Source organism: Melopsittacus undulatus, chromosome 15 (genome assembly GCF_012275295.1).
Source record: "Melopsittacus undulatus isolate bMelUnd1 chromosome 15, bMelUnd1.mat.Z, whole genome shotgun sequence".
Lineage (NCBI taxonomy): Eukaryota > Metazoa > Chordata > Aves > Psittaciformes > Psittaculidae > Melopsittacus > Melopsittacus undulatus.
Window position 1 is genome coordinate 1,457,340 of NC_047541.1, and position 15,760 is coordinate 1,473,099.

A 15,760-nucleotide genomic window follows, 5' to 3' on the forward strand; every position below is an offset into this window, starting at 1 on the left:
ATGTGGGATTTTCACCTTCTCCTTTCCCAGGTCCAGGGCTAGCTCTATCCTTATGCTGCTACAAGCATGGCTGGGGATGAGTTTGTCTTGAAGATTTCTTTTGTAATTACCTACTTTATTTGAACAGTTGTAGGCAATACATGTCCTGGCAAAGATAGATTATTTTTGTTCTAATAAACGTAACCCATAATTCATGTTATTAAAAATTGCCTTCATTATAATTTATGAAATTTCTATATAAACCTGTTTTTTATTTCTTTTAGTGGTTTGAGGTTTGGTTACTCAATGAATTGATTAAAGGCAAACTTGTGATACTAAAATGGCCATTGTGCAGTTAAAATGCACAGATTTCCTCCTGCTTCAAATACGTGATCTCAGCTGAGTACAACAAGTTTAAGGTATTAGATCAAGGTTTTATGTTAAAGTGGGGATGCCATTCCTTCTAGGAGCTTCATACTAGTTTGTGACAGTTTGGTGAAATTGTTGGTATGAAAGACCAAAGTGTGTGAAGTAAATGACTGAATGGAACTGAAGTTTTCTCTATCAGTCATTGTTGGTCTTTGACTTCAACTGTGAAGTGCAAAGCAGGGAGAGGAGGGAAGGATGCCAGATGAACCCCTTGGTTTACAGCCCGAACACACCAAACTGAAGGCTGAAATACAACTAGGATGACAGCAGCAGTTGTCCCACTCAGCCCATAGGATAAACAGGCAGTTTTGCATGGGAGATGGGCTCAGTCACAGCAGACCTTACACTGGGAAGGGCAATCCGTGAGACTGACAGGCTCTGAGGCTGTATATCCCAACTGAGAGCCTGGAGAGGGACCGGAAGGATGCAGAAACCTAAGATTGAGGTAGAACTATTAAAGCACAATTCTTTTGCCTAACTACACCTAGTTTAACCACTAGTGCTAAAGCATCAAAGCTGCAGCGAGTGGTGCACAGAGCCCCTGAAGTCCTGGAGCACTCTTGCCTCCGCTCTGCTCTCTCCTGGGCAGTTAGGTCAGTAAATATTGCACAAAGAAGAAATAAAAATGATTAAAACCCAGAAAAATAAAAATAGTAATTGTCTGTGCAAGTGCTTTCGCTTTATAAACCAAACCTTCACCTCCTATCTGCTCCAGCTCACAGCATCCCTCATAGGTCAGCCCCATAGCGCCGGGTCCCCCGAACTCCCCCCCACCGGAGCCCCGTGGGTCTGGCTGCGGCCAGGGCTACACCCCATACCCGGAGGCGGCTTTAAAACAGCGGGGGGGTGAGGGGAGGGGAAGAGCGGCTCCTCTCCGATCCGCTGCGAAGTCCCCGGTGGCGGCGTGGGGAGCGCACGTGTGGGCGAGGAGGAGGAGGGGGAAGAGGAGAAAGGAGGAGGAGGAAGAGGAGGAGGAGGAGGGCCCTGCCCCGGCCCCCGGCGGGGCGCTGGGCGCTGCGGGTGTGCATGGCCCTGCGCGGCCGGCGATGGCTGCGTGATGATGGCCCAGCGAGGGCAGCCCGCACCGCACGCCATGGCTGCCAAAGAGGAGCTGTACAGCAAAGTCATCCCCCGGCGGAACCGGCAGCACCGCTCGGGGACCATCAAACATGGCTCGTCGCTGGAGATCCTGCTGTCAATGGGCTTCCCCAAAGCCCGGGCGTAAGTCACCGCACGGCCCCTTCCCCGCGGCTCGTTCTCCTCCCCACCGCCACCAACCAGCCCCGTTTCGGTTCTACGGCAAGCAGCGGCCGCCGTTCTGCTTCTGCTGCCACAGCCGGAGCCTGCGGGAGGGAGCTCCGGCGGCCCCGGGATGCGCGCACGGAGAGGTCCGGGGATGCGCTACGGGCCGAGGGATGCTCCGGAGCATCAGGAGCGTGGCCCCACACCCGGGGGATGGGGGGTGGCAGGTGCCGTCCCTGGGAGCAGCGGGTCCCGTCCCCTCAGCGCTGGAAAGTTGGGCAGCGCCAGGGAGGCGAATGGTTGAAATCAAAGCCCTTCCTTCCAAAAGGCTTTGAAAATAGGGGGTCCTAAAGGCGCAATTGCTTTGGCTAACTCGGTCACCAGGGAGGTTTCCTTTAATCTGCCTGCGGGTCAACCAGAAAGGAACAGAGCAATAGAAGGAAATGTCTTTTGTCCAAAGTGGTGGGTTTTTCTTGCCTAATTTAGCAGTGCCCTGGTGTAATCTCCCTCTGTGCGCTAATGCTTTCGATTAATTAGGCAGCAACCTAACGATAAGTTAATGACTCTCCAGTTTTAAGCATAGTGACTCCCAAAATGGGACTGTGCACTTTAAGGATGCAAATGAAACCAGCCGGGATTCGGATGATTCCTTGATCTGTTTAAGTTTTCCTTGCTGTTGAGACCAGTCAGACCCCAATGGTTTTTCAGTGTCTTTGTGCAGGTTTCTTCTATAGAGATGCACACATGCAGTTTTAAGGACATATGTCATTTGGGGATTCATGAAATTGGTGTGGATCCACTAGCACATACAGAGAATCTAACATACGTTTTCTATTGTCCTACTTATGTTCCTTATGCCTGTCAGTGATCTATATAATTATCTCCTGAAATCAACATACAGCATTTATATACAATGCATGCAAGTGGAGATAAGCAGGAGATGGGTGACTTCATGCTCTGCTCACCTGGAGAAACAGATTTGCATCTTTCAGTGTAGCCAGAGGAAAAACCAGCTTGATACTATGAATGAAACTAGTTCTTTACCTGTACAACAGTGCCATCAAGGCTGACATCAGTTAGCTGAGGAACTGTATCTGTGGTTCATATTCTCGCCCAAGAAAACGCTAACATTGAACATAAATGGACCGAAAGCTTCATCATGCAGGATAGGAAGGGTTAAACACAGAGAGCAAGCCAGAGAAAGGCGCAAAACATCCTCAACTGCAAAGAGTAGTTATTTCAAATATAACCTGCCAGATGGGTGAAATTATCTTGATATTAAATGCAAGGTGCTGCAATAGAACCCTGTTTGATAACTCAGCTGTCTGCTGGGAGGGGGACCACGCTCCTGATGTGAAGTATTCACATCATAGTGGCTATTCCAGCCCACTGGAAATGCTACAAACAATTCATCACTGAAAATGGGATAAGCAAGACAGAAATAAACCCCAAAACCCACGGAGGGTACACTATGGAATGGCACACAGGTCTGGAAGCATGAGAGAGGGCTGCATGGCAAAAGGACATTCCCTAAAGGTCACTGCCTCCCCATGCTGCTTTTTAACTCACAGCATATTACTCTGTGTGAGTGAGAAAGAATAGCGGGTTGCCAAGGAGGTAAAAACACTGTGTCCCCCCAAACTGGTACTGAGAATTAGCCTTAGAGTAAAGCCCTTCTGCATCTTCTCCCAAAACTCTCCCATCCCTGTTTTCTAAATCAAAGCCACAGCTCCAACAGGAGGCAGAGAATTCAACAACACAGGGGATTTCAGATCTGTGCTTGTAGATGCTGTGTACAGATACAAACCAGGCTGGTACTTGGAAGTGGTGACCATCTGTTTGGATGGCTTATGCAAAACAAAGCTCCAAGTTGTCAGACTGGTCTGTCAGCCGTGTCACAAAATGTCATTGCTGTTGGCGTCAGTGGCCTCCTGGCTTCTGGTTTGAGCTGGGGGGATTGACCAGGGCAGGGGACAGAGAGAACAGTTGAAGCCAGGGTAAGAGGCACAGGAGCTACCTGGTGATGACAATAATGCTGGTTTTAGACGAGATCTAGAGACGGTACTGAGATCCTGGGGAGTACTCGCATTGCTTAACTTAATTCAGCTCGATAACTTCACATACCTCACACCCCTACCAATGGGCAGGTCAGCTTTTGTCTGTTCAAAACTGAAATCATTCATTATTTGATTCTCCCTGGTTACAGTTTATAATAGTAATAAGAACTCAGAGGTCCACATCTGTCTGTCAGAATATTTCCTCCTTCTCAGCAACAGCTTCCATTCAGCTGGGCTACTCTGAACTACGTGGTGATGCAGGGTGGTATAAACCACCTTTGATGCACTTACTTGTGGATAGCAATTGCTCAAACCACTGTAGTATGCCATTGCTTTGGACTATTACAATGAAGAGCTGTTCTACTTCTCTCTCTTCATCAGCACACAGTCATTACCTTTTTATGTTGTAATTATCCCATTACATTACGTACTGTCTGGTCGCACAGGAGGCGGCTGTCCGTATCCCAAGCAGTTTCTGATTTAAACAAGGAAGGAAGGAAGGCAAAAGTGATGTTACGATTGCCATTTTGCAATTCAGGCACCAAGACAAGCCTTTTATTCCACCTGGGGTCACACAAAATCTAACCAGATCCCCCTTAACACAAAACAGGCTTCATCTAGGAAGAGATTTCACACAACTACTGTTCCCAAAATATTGTACATCAGCACATAATCATACAATCATAGAATAATGGATCTACTGTCAGTGGTTGCACACACAAATCTAATCTGACTGCCAGCACCTCTCATTATTGTGTGATAATCCCTATATAGGTGTTGATAGTATTCCTAGTAAATGGAAAGGGAAGCACAATGCAATTTACAGGCCATGGAAACCACAGGGCTTCAATTGAAATCACTTAAAACTGTTATGTATGTACAAGCAGTTAAAAGGATCTATGTGTATTGCTGTAAAATGCTAAACACAGGGAAATTTAGTGAGTTTGTGTCAGGATGGGAAAGGCCTTTGGCCAAAATTAAGTTGGTGGAACTAGTACAGGGTTAAGCAGTAGAAAACCTGTAGCCTACATGGTGCAGAAATCAATGTGGCTCCAGAATCAGCACGTTCAGTGGTTCACAGGTTTTAAAGTTTCATGTCAGGATTTAAACTCCTCCAAAACAAACCCCAAAACAGACAGATGAGATTCCAGGATGAGAAAAAAATCCTACTTTGTTTTGTCTCAATTCTGGGTGCACATATGGGCACAAATAGATAAATATATAGAATATCGAATGTTACTTGGGTTTCTGCATGCAACTCTGAATTCAAGCCACAGCCCTGAGGTGCTGTTTCAGAAGAGATCCAGGCCTAGAAAAATGAAGATAATTCTCTGGCCCCTGTCATTACTCAAACTGGGTAAATCAGTGTCCATAAAACAGAGCACTTAAATTAGAGGCATCATGCTTTTTTGGTTGCCATGCTCTGTGTGATAAGCCCGGAGATGAGCACTGTACTTGGCACAGGTAGCAAAGCTTTCTAAAACTAAAGTGATATTCCTTCCCATCATCTCAGCCTGAAAAGAGGGGACCATCTTCTACATAGAAGTCCATAATGCTGGTTCAGTGTGTAGTGGATCTGCTGATGCTAGACATACTTGAAAACACTTCCCTGCCATAAAAATGGGATAGACAAGAATATTGTACAGTTTAGCATGAATCAACTTCACCTATGCTACACATTTCCTCCTTCCTCCCACCTACGAAAGACCACCTGGGTTTAAGTCTGTGTTCAGGGAGGGGTATGAAGAGGAGTTAATTCATTCACAAAGCTGCACAAGGTTTCCCCTGCACCCAAATAGAGCCAAGCCGGTCTGATTTTGATTTGCTTTCTCAGTAACTAGGAGAATTGAGGAGTATTAAGAGTTTCATTATTGTCAAAGAAAAGAATCTCAGATCCAGTTTACAAAAAGTAAAACCTTCTCTTGTGTTTTGAAAACGTTTTCTAGGCTGCTTAAACATGTTTTGCCTAGTAACAGACTTAGCAACATAGCACAGAAAGGCTGTGAAGTCTCTCATCCCTCTAGGGTTTGAGCTGGATTTGGGAAAATACTGTATGGAAGAAAAGTGCTGCAGATAATCTTTCGATTTTGAAGTGGTTTCTGTTCCTTCACGGCCTTGCCTGCAGGGTATTAGTTTTGTACAAGTACTCTTGGCTGAAATTCATCCTACTACAAAGGACCAGCCCAAAACATAGGCATCCCCTAAGTCCCACTTGAGCTCAAGCTTTAGAAGTGTTTCCATGATTCACAGAGACTTGTGCTGGCTTGGGGTGTGGAGGGAAACCCCATCCTGAGTGATGAAGTCAATGTTTCTAGAAGCAACAGTTTAGAAGGCTGCATTGAAAGTGGATTCCCAGGTTTGGTAACAGCACTGGAGGAAATCTTTAGTTATTGAATAGAAAATCCAGGTGTTTAGCTTGGGGAAAAGCTTCCCCATATGCTCTGTCTGGACTACGCAGAAGAGAAACCATCTAGCCACAATACTTCCACATCCAGTACTGCATACCAGCCACCAATCAGGTCAATGGATGGTTTTGATTAGGAACTTCGTAGGAAGCATTTGTGACCAGTTTACCAATAGAGAAGGTGGAAGAACTCACTAGAGGTGCACATCACTTGGACAAGACCTACCTTCCCTACTGTGACCTTCCCTTTCTATGCGCTGCTTGGAGCTTTTCTCAGTTCTGAGATGCACAGCTCTTAGCTCATGCAGGGGTTTAATGGATGAGATTCCACACTGTAACTTGAGCAACAGCCTGAGCAATTAACTGGTCTAGTTCATGTACTGCAATCCCTGGGTTCAGCACTGAGGCCTCATAACAATTTGGTACATCTGTGCTGGAAGGGATCCAACAGGTCTGCACTGCGCAGTGGAACATGGATACTGCAATTGAGTTAGCAGCTGTGGGGAAGGTGCACTGGAGAAGGGTTGGAGCTAACATACATTAGGGATTGAGACCCATGGCTGCTCTGTGTATGGACGTTTTTCTATTGGCTTTATTGCACATTTCTGCTGTGGGACAGAGAGATGGTTACTGCAGTATTCAGACTGTTATGTGCTAACAGCTCCAGCATGTTTGGTGTGGGAGAGTTATCTATGAGACACTTCCTTTACTTCGAAGATCTGAAGTGATAAAGCATAAAGAGTTCTCTATTTCCACTGTATTGTCTGGAAACTGAGGCACAGAGAAGCCTAATATCTATGTCAAATCTGTAGTTAGGTTGGCACTTGCACCTAAATCTATAGTTTCAGTCTATTAGCTTAATCACAAGAGTTAGATATCTGGTCTAAGTGGAACATCCATTTCCATGCCATTGTGTAACATTTTCAAATGGAGAGAGACGTTGTCTTGTCAGAGGCTGAAGGAGTCATTCCCATGATAAGATCACACTCCAAATTATAATGGCAGCAGTAGCAGTCCATACTTCCGCAGCAGTTCTGCAATCTGTATACATAACTGGCACTAATCATATCTGACAGTTGGGAGAAGTGGAACAATCAGATATTCAGGTCCAACATCGATAAAGATGCTGCTGCCAAAAGTATTGAGAAGATGATTTAGGGACAGAAAATCCTTATACAAAGATTGCTCACAGCAGAGCCAAGGTCAGCAAGTCACTGCAATACTTGCTGCAGAAGTGCTAGCTGCCCAGAAGGCAAGCTCAGAGGAGAGAAAGAAACCAGCACACATTTACATCGGCTTCACACACCATGCTTCATTGGGATCTCAGATGGAAATGTCTGAGTAACATCACCATATGCAGCGAGTTCCTTGCTCAGTGGAAGTCAGCCAGAAGACGGCAGTCCCTGGATTTCTGAGATGTGTTTTAACTTTGGCAAACACTCAAAGAGATGTCAGAAAGTTTCCTGGTCCCTGAGTACTTAGTTCAGTTTGGTATTAGAAATGACATGGTGACAAGAAAACATTTGCTTGTGCTTCTCTCTGATGAGTTTTGTGTCTCGGAGCAAAGGTCCTGGGCTTGATCCTACCCTTTACACTAGGAAGGAGAGGAGCTTCAGAAAGCCAGACCCTACATGTCACTGACAGAGCCTTTGTGCCTTCTGTATCAAAAACCAGTTAGCAACTTGATCCTTACCATGCAATTGCCTTTCAAGCTATGTATCAGTGATAGAGATACCAGTGTTATCTTTTCCTTTTCAGTCCCTTTTTCTCTCCCAATTCACAGACCTGATACTACTGTCAGGAGCCAGTTTAAATTTCCTGGTGAGATTCTCAGGACAAAGGCTCACTGGAGAAACTCATGATTCCAGATAGCCAGCATGGACTGTTTGAATGGAGCCTTGTTTGCATAGAGTGCTATTATTTCCCCTTGGAGGCTTGGTGACAGAGGCAGCATGTTGGCCTGTTTCTGCAGAAGTCTGCCTTATAAAGCCCTCTGGAAGTTTACTCCTAGATTACTGCTCAAGTCAGGGGGGGATTGTGGGTTTTGGCAGATCATGAGCTAAAGTTTACCCCCAAAAACTAGTCATTTGGTGCTTTTAAATGTCAAGATCTCACTCTGCTGGCTCCTATGAGCCCTGCTTTTTAAAGTCACCTTTGAAATCAAATCATCGACTCTCAAGTCTTGCTCACACTCAGAAACGTTGCCCCAGGTTTTAACTGGTGCTCATAGTGGATTCCCAGCATGTGCTCTGCCATTGCAAAAAGAATAGAGACATCCGTGTGTGTGTCTGTACTGCACCAGTCTAATTATCCTCAACAAGCAGAGTCATCAAAAGAGCTGTAGTTTAGCAGCTGACAGCAGTTTGGATTCCATCACCAAGACTCGCTGCAGGCTTTGTGCATTACAATGGGGTGCACCGCGGCGCCTGTGTCTTACTCACCCCCTATATAAACAGACCTGGAAAGAATAGGCCTTGGCTTTGCTTGGCATTTTTCTGTCCCTACCATATCCTGAGCTGCCCAGTCGTGCACAAAGACTGAATGCAGCATAAAGTGGAGGGGGAAAAAACAACAGCAAGAAATAATAGGATGGGTTGAGGGAATTGCTAAAGTCACCGCAACAAAGCAGCTGACAGCCAACATAAGCAGTGTTTAAGATCTCCTGAAGCTTTGACAAGTCCCAGGACTCACAAAAGATGAGTTTTAAGGTACTCCTGAATACCCACAACTCATGGTATGGAGCCAAGAGATATCGATCTCACACAGCCAGCCAGCAGGAGCCATTGCTCCTCCATTCCCTGGAAAGCCCCTTTTTTTACAGGGATTCCCAAAAGAGTAAAGATTGGCACAGAGAGCAGAGTTGCATGTGCAGATATGACAGTACCTAGCAGGTATTGTCAGGTCCTGAGTGGTCTCTATCACCCACCGTGCAGCAGGTAGTATTTAGACAGAAAGCAAGCAATTATAAACAGGAACCTGCAATGAGTGACAAGAGATGAGTCTGATGTCTTTGCTTTCCCCAGACACCACATTCAGGTCCTTGAGACTGAAGTCTGCTATCATTGCCAGCACCAATACCTTGCCAGCAGGAGATTAGCAGGAAAATGCTAGAGAAAGGTTATGCATGTGGCTGAGCAAACAGCAGCCCTGTGTAAATGTTGGGATATCTGTCTTCTGTGCTACAAATGCGGAGGCATATTCCACAATCAGTAACTCCGATAAATACCTTGGCCTCCCATAGCCTGACATCCAAAGAGGTTGTAAGTGTATTTCACTCCTACCCATCAGCCCCCTGCTATTAATGCAAGGCAAGTGCCACTTTTTCCCCTTTCATGTAGTATTAGCTAGGCTCTGCAACTCATGGTAGTGCAGAATGAATAGCTCATGGCTGGTGACTGTGCAGTACTTGCCGGGGGAGAGGCGGGTGTGTTTCAGAGAGATTTCTCATCTCCTGATTTGTAAAAATGACTGTTTTCTTTCTCTTCCACCTAATGAAATAGAGCAAGTTCCTACACGACACAAATCTCATTAATGGCCTGATTCAGCAAAGCCCTTGAGCACGTGCTTCTATTGAATGACTGAGATCAAGATGCTTCATACAGTTCTACCAAGCATGAAGGGGGCTGCATTAAATGGCATTGGAAATACCTCAAATAGATCAATGATACTGTTTTTCTTCTAAGCCGGTCCTCATCTCGTTCACAGTGACTGAATAGGTTTCATGATGCAAATTTCAAGCCCTGAGTTTATGCTGCCATGAAACACTGGTTGCCATTTTCCCCTTGCACCAGTGAGTAGAAGCCTGATTTCTAAGTACCACAATCCTGTTGTGCTGGGGGGCTGTGCAAACAGAGAAGGAAAACATCATCCCTTTCTAGGAGCCAGCAATGTAAACAGGAGCCAGAAAGAGCAAATGCCCTAGAGTGAATAGGGAGAGGCCACATAAGGAAGCAGACAGTATCATCTCCTGCTGACAGGCAGTGATCTCAGCACTGCCTCCAAAATCCTGTACTCCCAGTCGTTACCCATAGTTACAGCCAGTTAGATTGATGGGTGAAATTCACAGCTGCATGGGAACGGCACTGCTGTGAACAGCTACTTTGGAATAAGTGTCATTCCCCTTCTACAGACAGAACCATTTCAGATGAGACAATACATCAAGTTGCTCGATGCCAGAGAGGGCACCTTCATTAACATTTGCCATCCACTCGAGACAAAGGGCGCTCCAGAATTGCAGGCTGTAAACGGTGTCAATGATGTCCTGCTCCCTTGTTCTACTATTATATTGAATCTATTCTTCACAATCAATATTTCTTCCTGAGAGGAGCTGCCAAGTCTTAGTGAGTGTCAAATCACAATATATCAGCCATGGATAAATTACAGTCAGTTCAAAGAAATCCCAAACTAAACAAGAATCTGGCTCATATTCACACTAGTCTATGAGCAACGGAAACAAGCCTTGGAGCAAACCTAACTTACAGCTGCACCTTACAATACATGTTTCTATTCCCTTAACAGTCTCTTCAACCCTTCCCATAGCGTAGTTATATCATAAATGCATTCATGTTCTAACGGGCAAAGCCTTCCGGTGGTGTAAACCAGCCCAGCACCATTTACTTTGTTGGAGCCATACTAATACACACCAGCTGAGGATCATACCCAGAAATAACCCAATTTCCATTGCTATGAAAGCTTCCTTTAGAGAAATGGGTTTTTTTCACACCATTCAGGTAATGCAAAGAGCCTGTGTGTAAATAAGAATCAGTATCAAAGCCTCTGGGAGGGAAAATACAAACCTCAGGTGTTTCGTGCCTATTCACAGTGCATTTATATGGTGGGGCAGCAGAGTCTTTAGTAAAGACTCCAGTTCTGTGCTGCAGCACTTGCTGCCCTGCTGCTGTGTGCCTGGGGAGCACCAGGGCTTCACAGTGCTTTCCAGAGCTGGTGCATGTAGTAAGGTTTCATGGGCATGGGGCTGCAGGAGGCTTCCCTGCTACCCTGGTTATTTGGGTTTGAAGCACATCAGCCAAGCGCAGCAGGCTGGGGAAAGGATGAGTCAGGATGGGTCTACAGAGACCCCAATCATGCACACAGCTTGTGCTGTGATGGTGCAGGACAGCTGATGCTGTTTCCTTCCAGTATGACAACAACTACAGGTTCACTGCTTCAGGAGCATCCATCCTCCATCCTGTTGAAACCTCTCTGTGTACAAGAGGTCTTCTGTGTGGGACAAGTTGCACCACTTGAACCCCTTACGCCAACCTGAAACCATCTGTATGAGGGTATTTTAAGTCTCACTTTGATTTGATAAAAATAGCACAGGTTTGGGGGGAAATGACCCACTCACCCCTGGTATTTCCTCTTTTCTCCCTAACGTAAAACTTTCTACTTGCAAATGGGAAGGTCATGCTTTGTAAGAATTCTCCATTTCATCCTCCAGCTTCCCAGAGCAGCTCATTAGATGCATCACTGAGGGAGGATTTAACTTCCTATAAAGACCCTGACTTTGGGGGTCAATCTATCTTTTCCAACTTCCTCTGCTTCCTCCCCCAGAATTGCTGGTCCTCATCAGGATCTAAGGACTGTAAGTCCTTGGGAATTCTAAGGGGGAGAATGCCATGTTAGGAATGCATGGTGTGACTGGGGTTTTCTTTGATTTCCATATGCCTACTAATATTTGCCAGCCATCATTTATACCCAGCCTTTAACTCCTCTGAAGATGCATGGTGAGGAACATCGGTTAGTGCATTCCCCCTGTGATTTTGGCCTAGGCTATGTCTTAATGACTCAAGTGTCCAAGAAACGTGTCTCGCCAGGCTTCTTGTGTGAGTCAGCCTAACCAAGGGTGCTGGGCAGCCTGCTGTGATCCTTGTCATGTTCTCCTAGGAAACTCCTGAGACCAGCTGCTGGTTTCTTTGCTTGCACTTCATGCTTAGATAGGCCCATCTTCTGCAAAGTGAACTTTGAAAGGGTAGAGCCAAGGTTGCCCAGCTAAAACATGACGACAGGTAAGAAGAAATCAATGGGTCTTTTAGGATAATGCAAGTTGCGAGAGCCTGAGGCCAGATTGGCAAAACTACATTTGGAAGTACTGGGATCTGTTAGGCTGAGTGATCCCTTAACATGGGAACAGGATTGCCATGTCTTAATGATCTTTCCTTCCTCCGTTCGCCCCCACCAGTGCTCCACCAGCCTGCTTGACAAATGGAGATAAAATTCCTCTTTTCAGCCATAACAGCAGGAGATTGCTGAGGTCTCATAGGGTTTCCCTGGATGACAGCTGAAGGATTTTACATACTTGCTGTCAGCAGCTCTTTCTAGGGGAGAAGGGTGGCAGAGACACCATTTCAGTCCTTCCTGATGGCCAGTGGGGTTATGTGCATATGGGAAGGGACGAGGGCACTGTATGCCAGAGCACGCAACTCCAGCCACCCTATCTTATTTCTATGTGAATGGGGAGCAGTGGGGAGAACACAGTCACAAAGGTCTGTTTATTATCCTTTCTGACATCTAAAGGTCAGTGGAAAACCTTGTCAGATCTAACAGGAAGCTCAAGTGAGCAATGCAGCAAGAGCTGCTGCAGAGCAGCCTGCTTAGCTGCTGGCTTAGGAGAACAAACGTTACCTAAAAGCACAAGGTTTTGGCTTTTTTTCCTTTCAAATGATAGCTGATACACCAAAAGAAGTGAACTATGAAATGTGAATGCTCTGCTGTGTCTGGAAACCAAGCCTCTTTCACAGGTCCCAAACGGATTACCTGAAGCCAGCCACAACTTTGGAAAACCATTGCTTGCAGATGCTCAGTGTCTGCAAATTAAACACCTCCCAACAAGCGTGAAAGCGTTATAAGGAATTTGCCTGAGGATACAAAGAGACTCTCTTGCAGTACTGGGTTTAGAACTCAGTCATTTGGATTTGCCATCAGGCCATAAATAACACAAGAACGTACTCTTATGTGGCAATTAGGTGCAGTTCCAGGCATCTAACTCAACTTTCCACCTATTAAATATTATTTCAGTTTTGCTGCACTATATCCCCAAGCCTTAAAGGACCTTTGATGTGACTTTCATTTCAGTAACAGACACGAAATACTGTGTTTTCATACGTTGGGTGTACGTAATGGCAAGGAAGGAATCCTTTTTCCAAGCTGCTTTATCTTTCCCTCTCTTGTGACACATTAGTCTTGTCAGGAACACGCAGTCAGTTTATTTGTGGAGTATATTTCTAATCACAAAAGTATTAGAAGCAGTTGAACAATTTAGATGAGCTTATGCAAATGGGATTGAATGTTGTGACTAGATAATTGTCCCTTTGCTTCAAGGTACCTGTCAAAGCAGACACAAGTTTTCGGTTGGAATGAATATTCCTGAAAACTACAGCTTTTTGGTGAAAGCAACTGGTAAATCCTATCAGCATCCCAGCCCTGCAAGGTCTGGGCAGAGTTGTTTCCACTGATGAAGAGCAGTTTAAGAGCATACAAACATCCCCATGGCTTTTGAAGTTGAAGGCTTTGCAGCAGCACGCTAGGCAGCAAGAGCATCATCCTTTGATGAACCACACAGGTTTCCACAGGCTTTGCCTCCAGGCCCTGCTTTCAAGGTGGAAAACCAGGATGAAATTAGGTTCCAGCCTGGCAAAGGATTCAAACGTGTTGCTCAAGTTCAAACACGTGAACAGTTGCATTGGTTTTAATTGACATTAGCCAGGCACGTAAAGGCATGGCTAGCTCATGGCCTTGAAACTCTTTTGGTTTTAAGTACTGTGGTGTAAGGTGGAGTTGTGCTGACTGATAGTCCTTTGCTGCTGTAGCTAACTGCCATCCCATGTTAGAACTGCTTGATTTGGTTATCTGGATTAGTGTCTCTAATTTCATTTCCTCTTGGGTGTTAATCAATAAAGTTTTTTTCTCTTATGTGTGTATGCGCATCCTGTTTGCTCTGAAATGTGCCATTCCATTATTTGGCTCTAATTATGGCTGTATCCCCTGCCCAGGCTGTTGCTTAGGTCCCTGATCTGCTACTTGTGAAGGAGCAGGGTTTCAAGTACAGATACTGCCCTGTAATAACTGTGAATGTTCTGCCACCCACTGAGCTGTAAGGAAGGCAGAGAAAGTTCCGGCAGTTTTCTTCACCATCACTAGGCAGGGTGATGAGTGTTACCATCATCCCCATTTCACATATAGGGAAACTGCAAGTACAAGAGGATCGAGCTTCTGTTTTCAACATCAGCTTTCGATTTTTCAGTTTTAAACATGTAAAAACAGGCATTCGTGAGCGCTCACACACCCAATCCCAGATGGATCATACTCATCATCCCTGAAAATTCATGCACAACAGAAATGGAAGAAACTCATACATGTGGTGTTACGTTGCATTAATGTCACATGTAAGTCAGGAAAAAAAGAGGTTTATATTCTACCTTACTCTGGTTAACCTTTCTTTTTCATTACTAGTGCTTAAGATCTTCAAACCACAAGGAGGCGAGGGGATCTAACATCTAACAGAAGAGCTTTCTTTAAAGATGTAGATTGCATTGTAGGAAATGAGAAGCAATAATCAAAGGAAGTTCTTCATTTTCATTATCAGTTCTCTCCGTCTCATTTCTCACAGTAGAGTGCTTCTGTATATTCAGTACAGCCCCTCTCAATTCTCTTCATTAGAGACTGGAGCCTGCCTGCGTCTCATTGCTGCAGCCTCTGCATGGACACAGTCACCTTCCCCAAGCCTGCATAGATTTTGCCTTTGATTTTAAACAACACATTTTCAAACCTAGCAGAAGATGCAGTTCCTTTCCCTCAAAAATCAATCACTATCAAAGCTTATCTTTGCCTAGCCTCATTCAGAACGTGCTGGCTTGGAGAGCCTTGGATTCAGCAGCCTTTGAATCAGGTTATAAGCATTGATTCTCCTCCCTCACTTGTGTGCTAGTGATATCCAAGACATCTATAAACCAGCTTCAGCCAAGAAATGTGATTAGCCTGGCCAGCGAGATTGGCATGGCTTCAGCTGGTGAGAAGACAGGGCTGAGAAGAGAACGTGTAAATGTTTGCAATAGTTGGTGACAATGAACCTTCTATGCTGATGGCTGAATGGGATCTATTAAGACATTCAGAGACGGACACATTTCAGTTCGCATTCAAGAAAGCCCTAAACACATGTTTACATCCCATTGATTTCAGTGAATGGGATGGACTGAGGTAGAGAAATATTTTGCTCTGTCCCTCCCTCTGCAAGCTAAGCACAGTGGGCAGCCTGTCAGAATAGCAGTCGTTTTCCAACTTTGCACGTGTTCAAAACAGCTGCATAAAGCCAATGGCCATAGGAAACCCAGCTCTTGGGTATCAGAGGGCGATGTGCTTCACTGATACCAGTTAAAGCTTTCAGAAAGCACTCCAGTAACCAGTTTGACTTTTAGGGGGGTTCTGAACCACTGTGAGCATCCATCTCTGTGCCACTGTCGCTCCACTGAGCTTTCAGTGCCAGCTCACACACTTGCAGAGCTTTGTCTCTGTGAGCCACGTTTGGGGAAACAATAAGAGCAGATGTGGAGAGGGTTGTGTCCATCATGCCCTCCTGTCCAGCTGCAGAACCTGTCCTTCACCACCTTTCCTCCCCACATGCTAACTAATGCTACAGCACATGGCAAACCTT

At 45.4% G+C, this 15,760-nt stretch overlaps 1 protein-coding gene across 1 annotated transcript in view; it reads left to right on the plus strand.

The window, feature by feature from the left end:
• The first annotated feature begins 1,414 nt into the window (after positions 1-1,414).
• Positions 1,415-15,760, plus strand: part of UBASH3B (ubiquitin associated and SH3 domain containing B) — a 61,363-nt gene continuing 47,017 nt past the window's right edge. Inside the window, exon 1 of the mRNA XM_005142762.3 lies at positions 1,415-1,629. Coding sequence (XP_005142819.2) covers positions 1,466-1,629 — 164 coding nt within the window. The 5' untranslated portion in view covers positions 1,415-1,465. The remainder of the gene's footprint in view (positions 1,630-15,760) is intronic.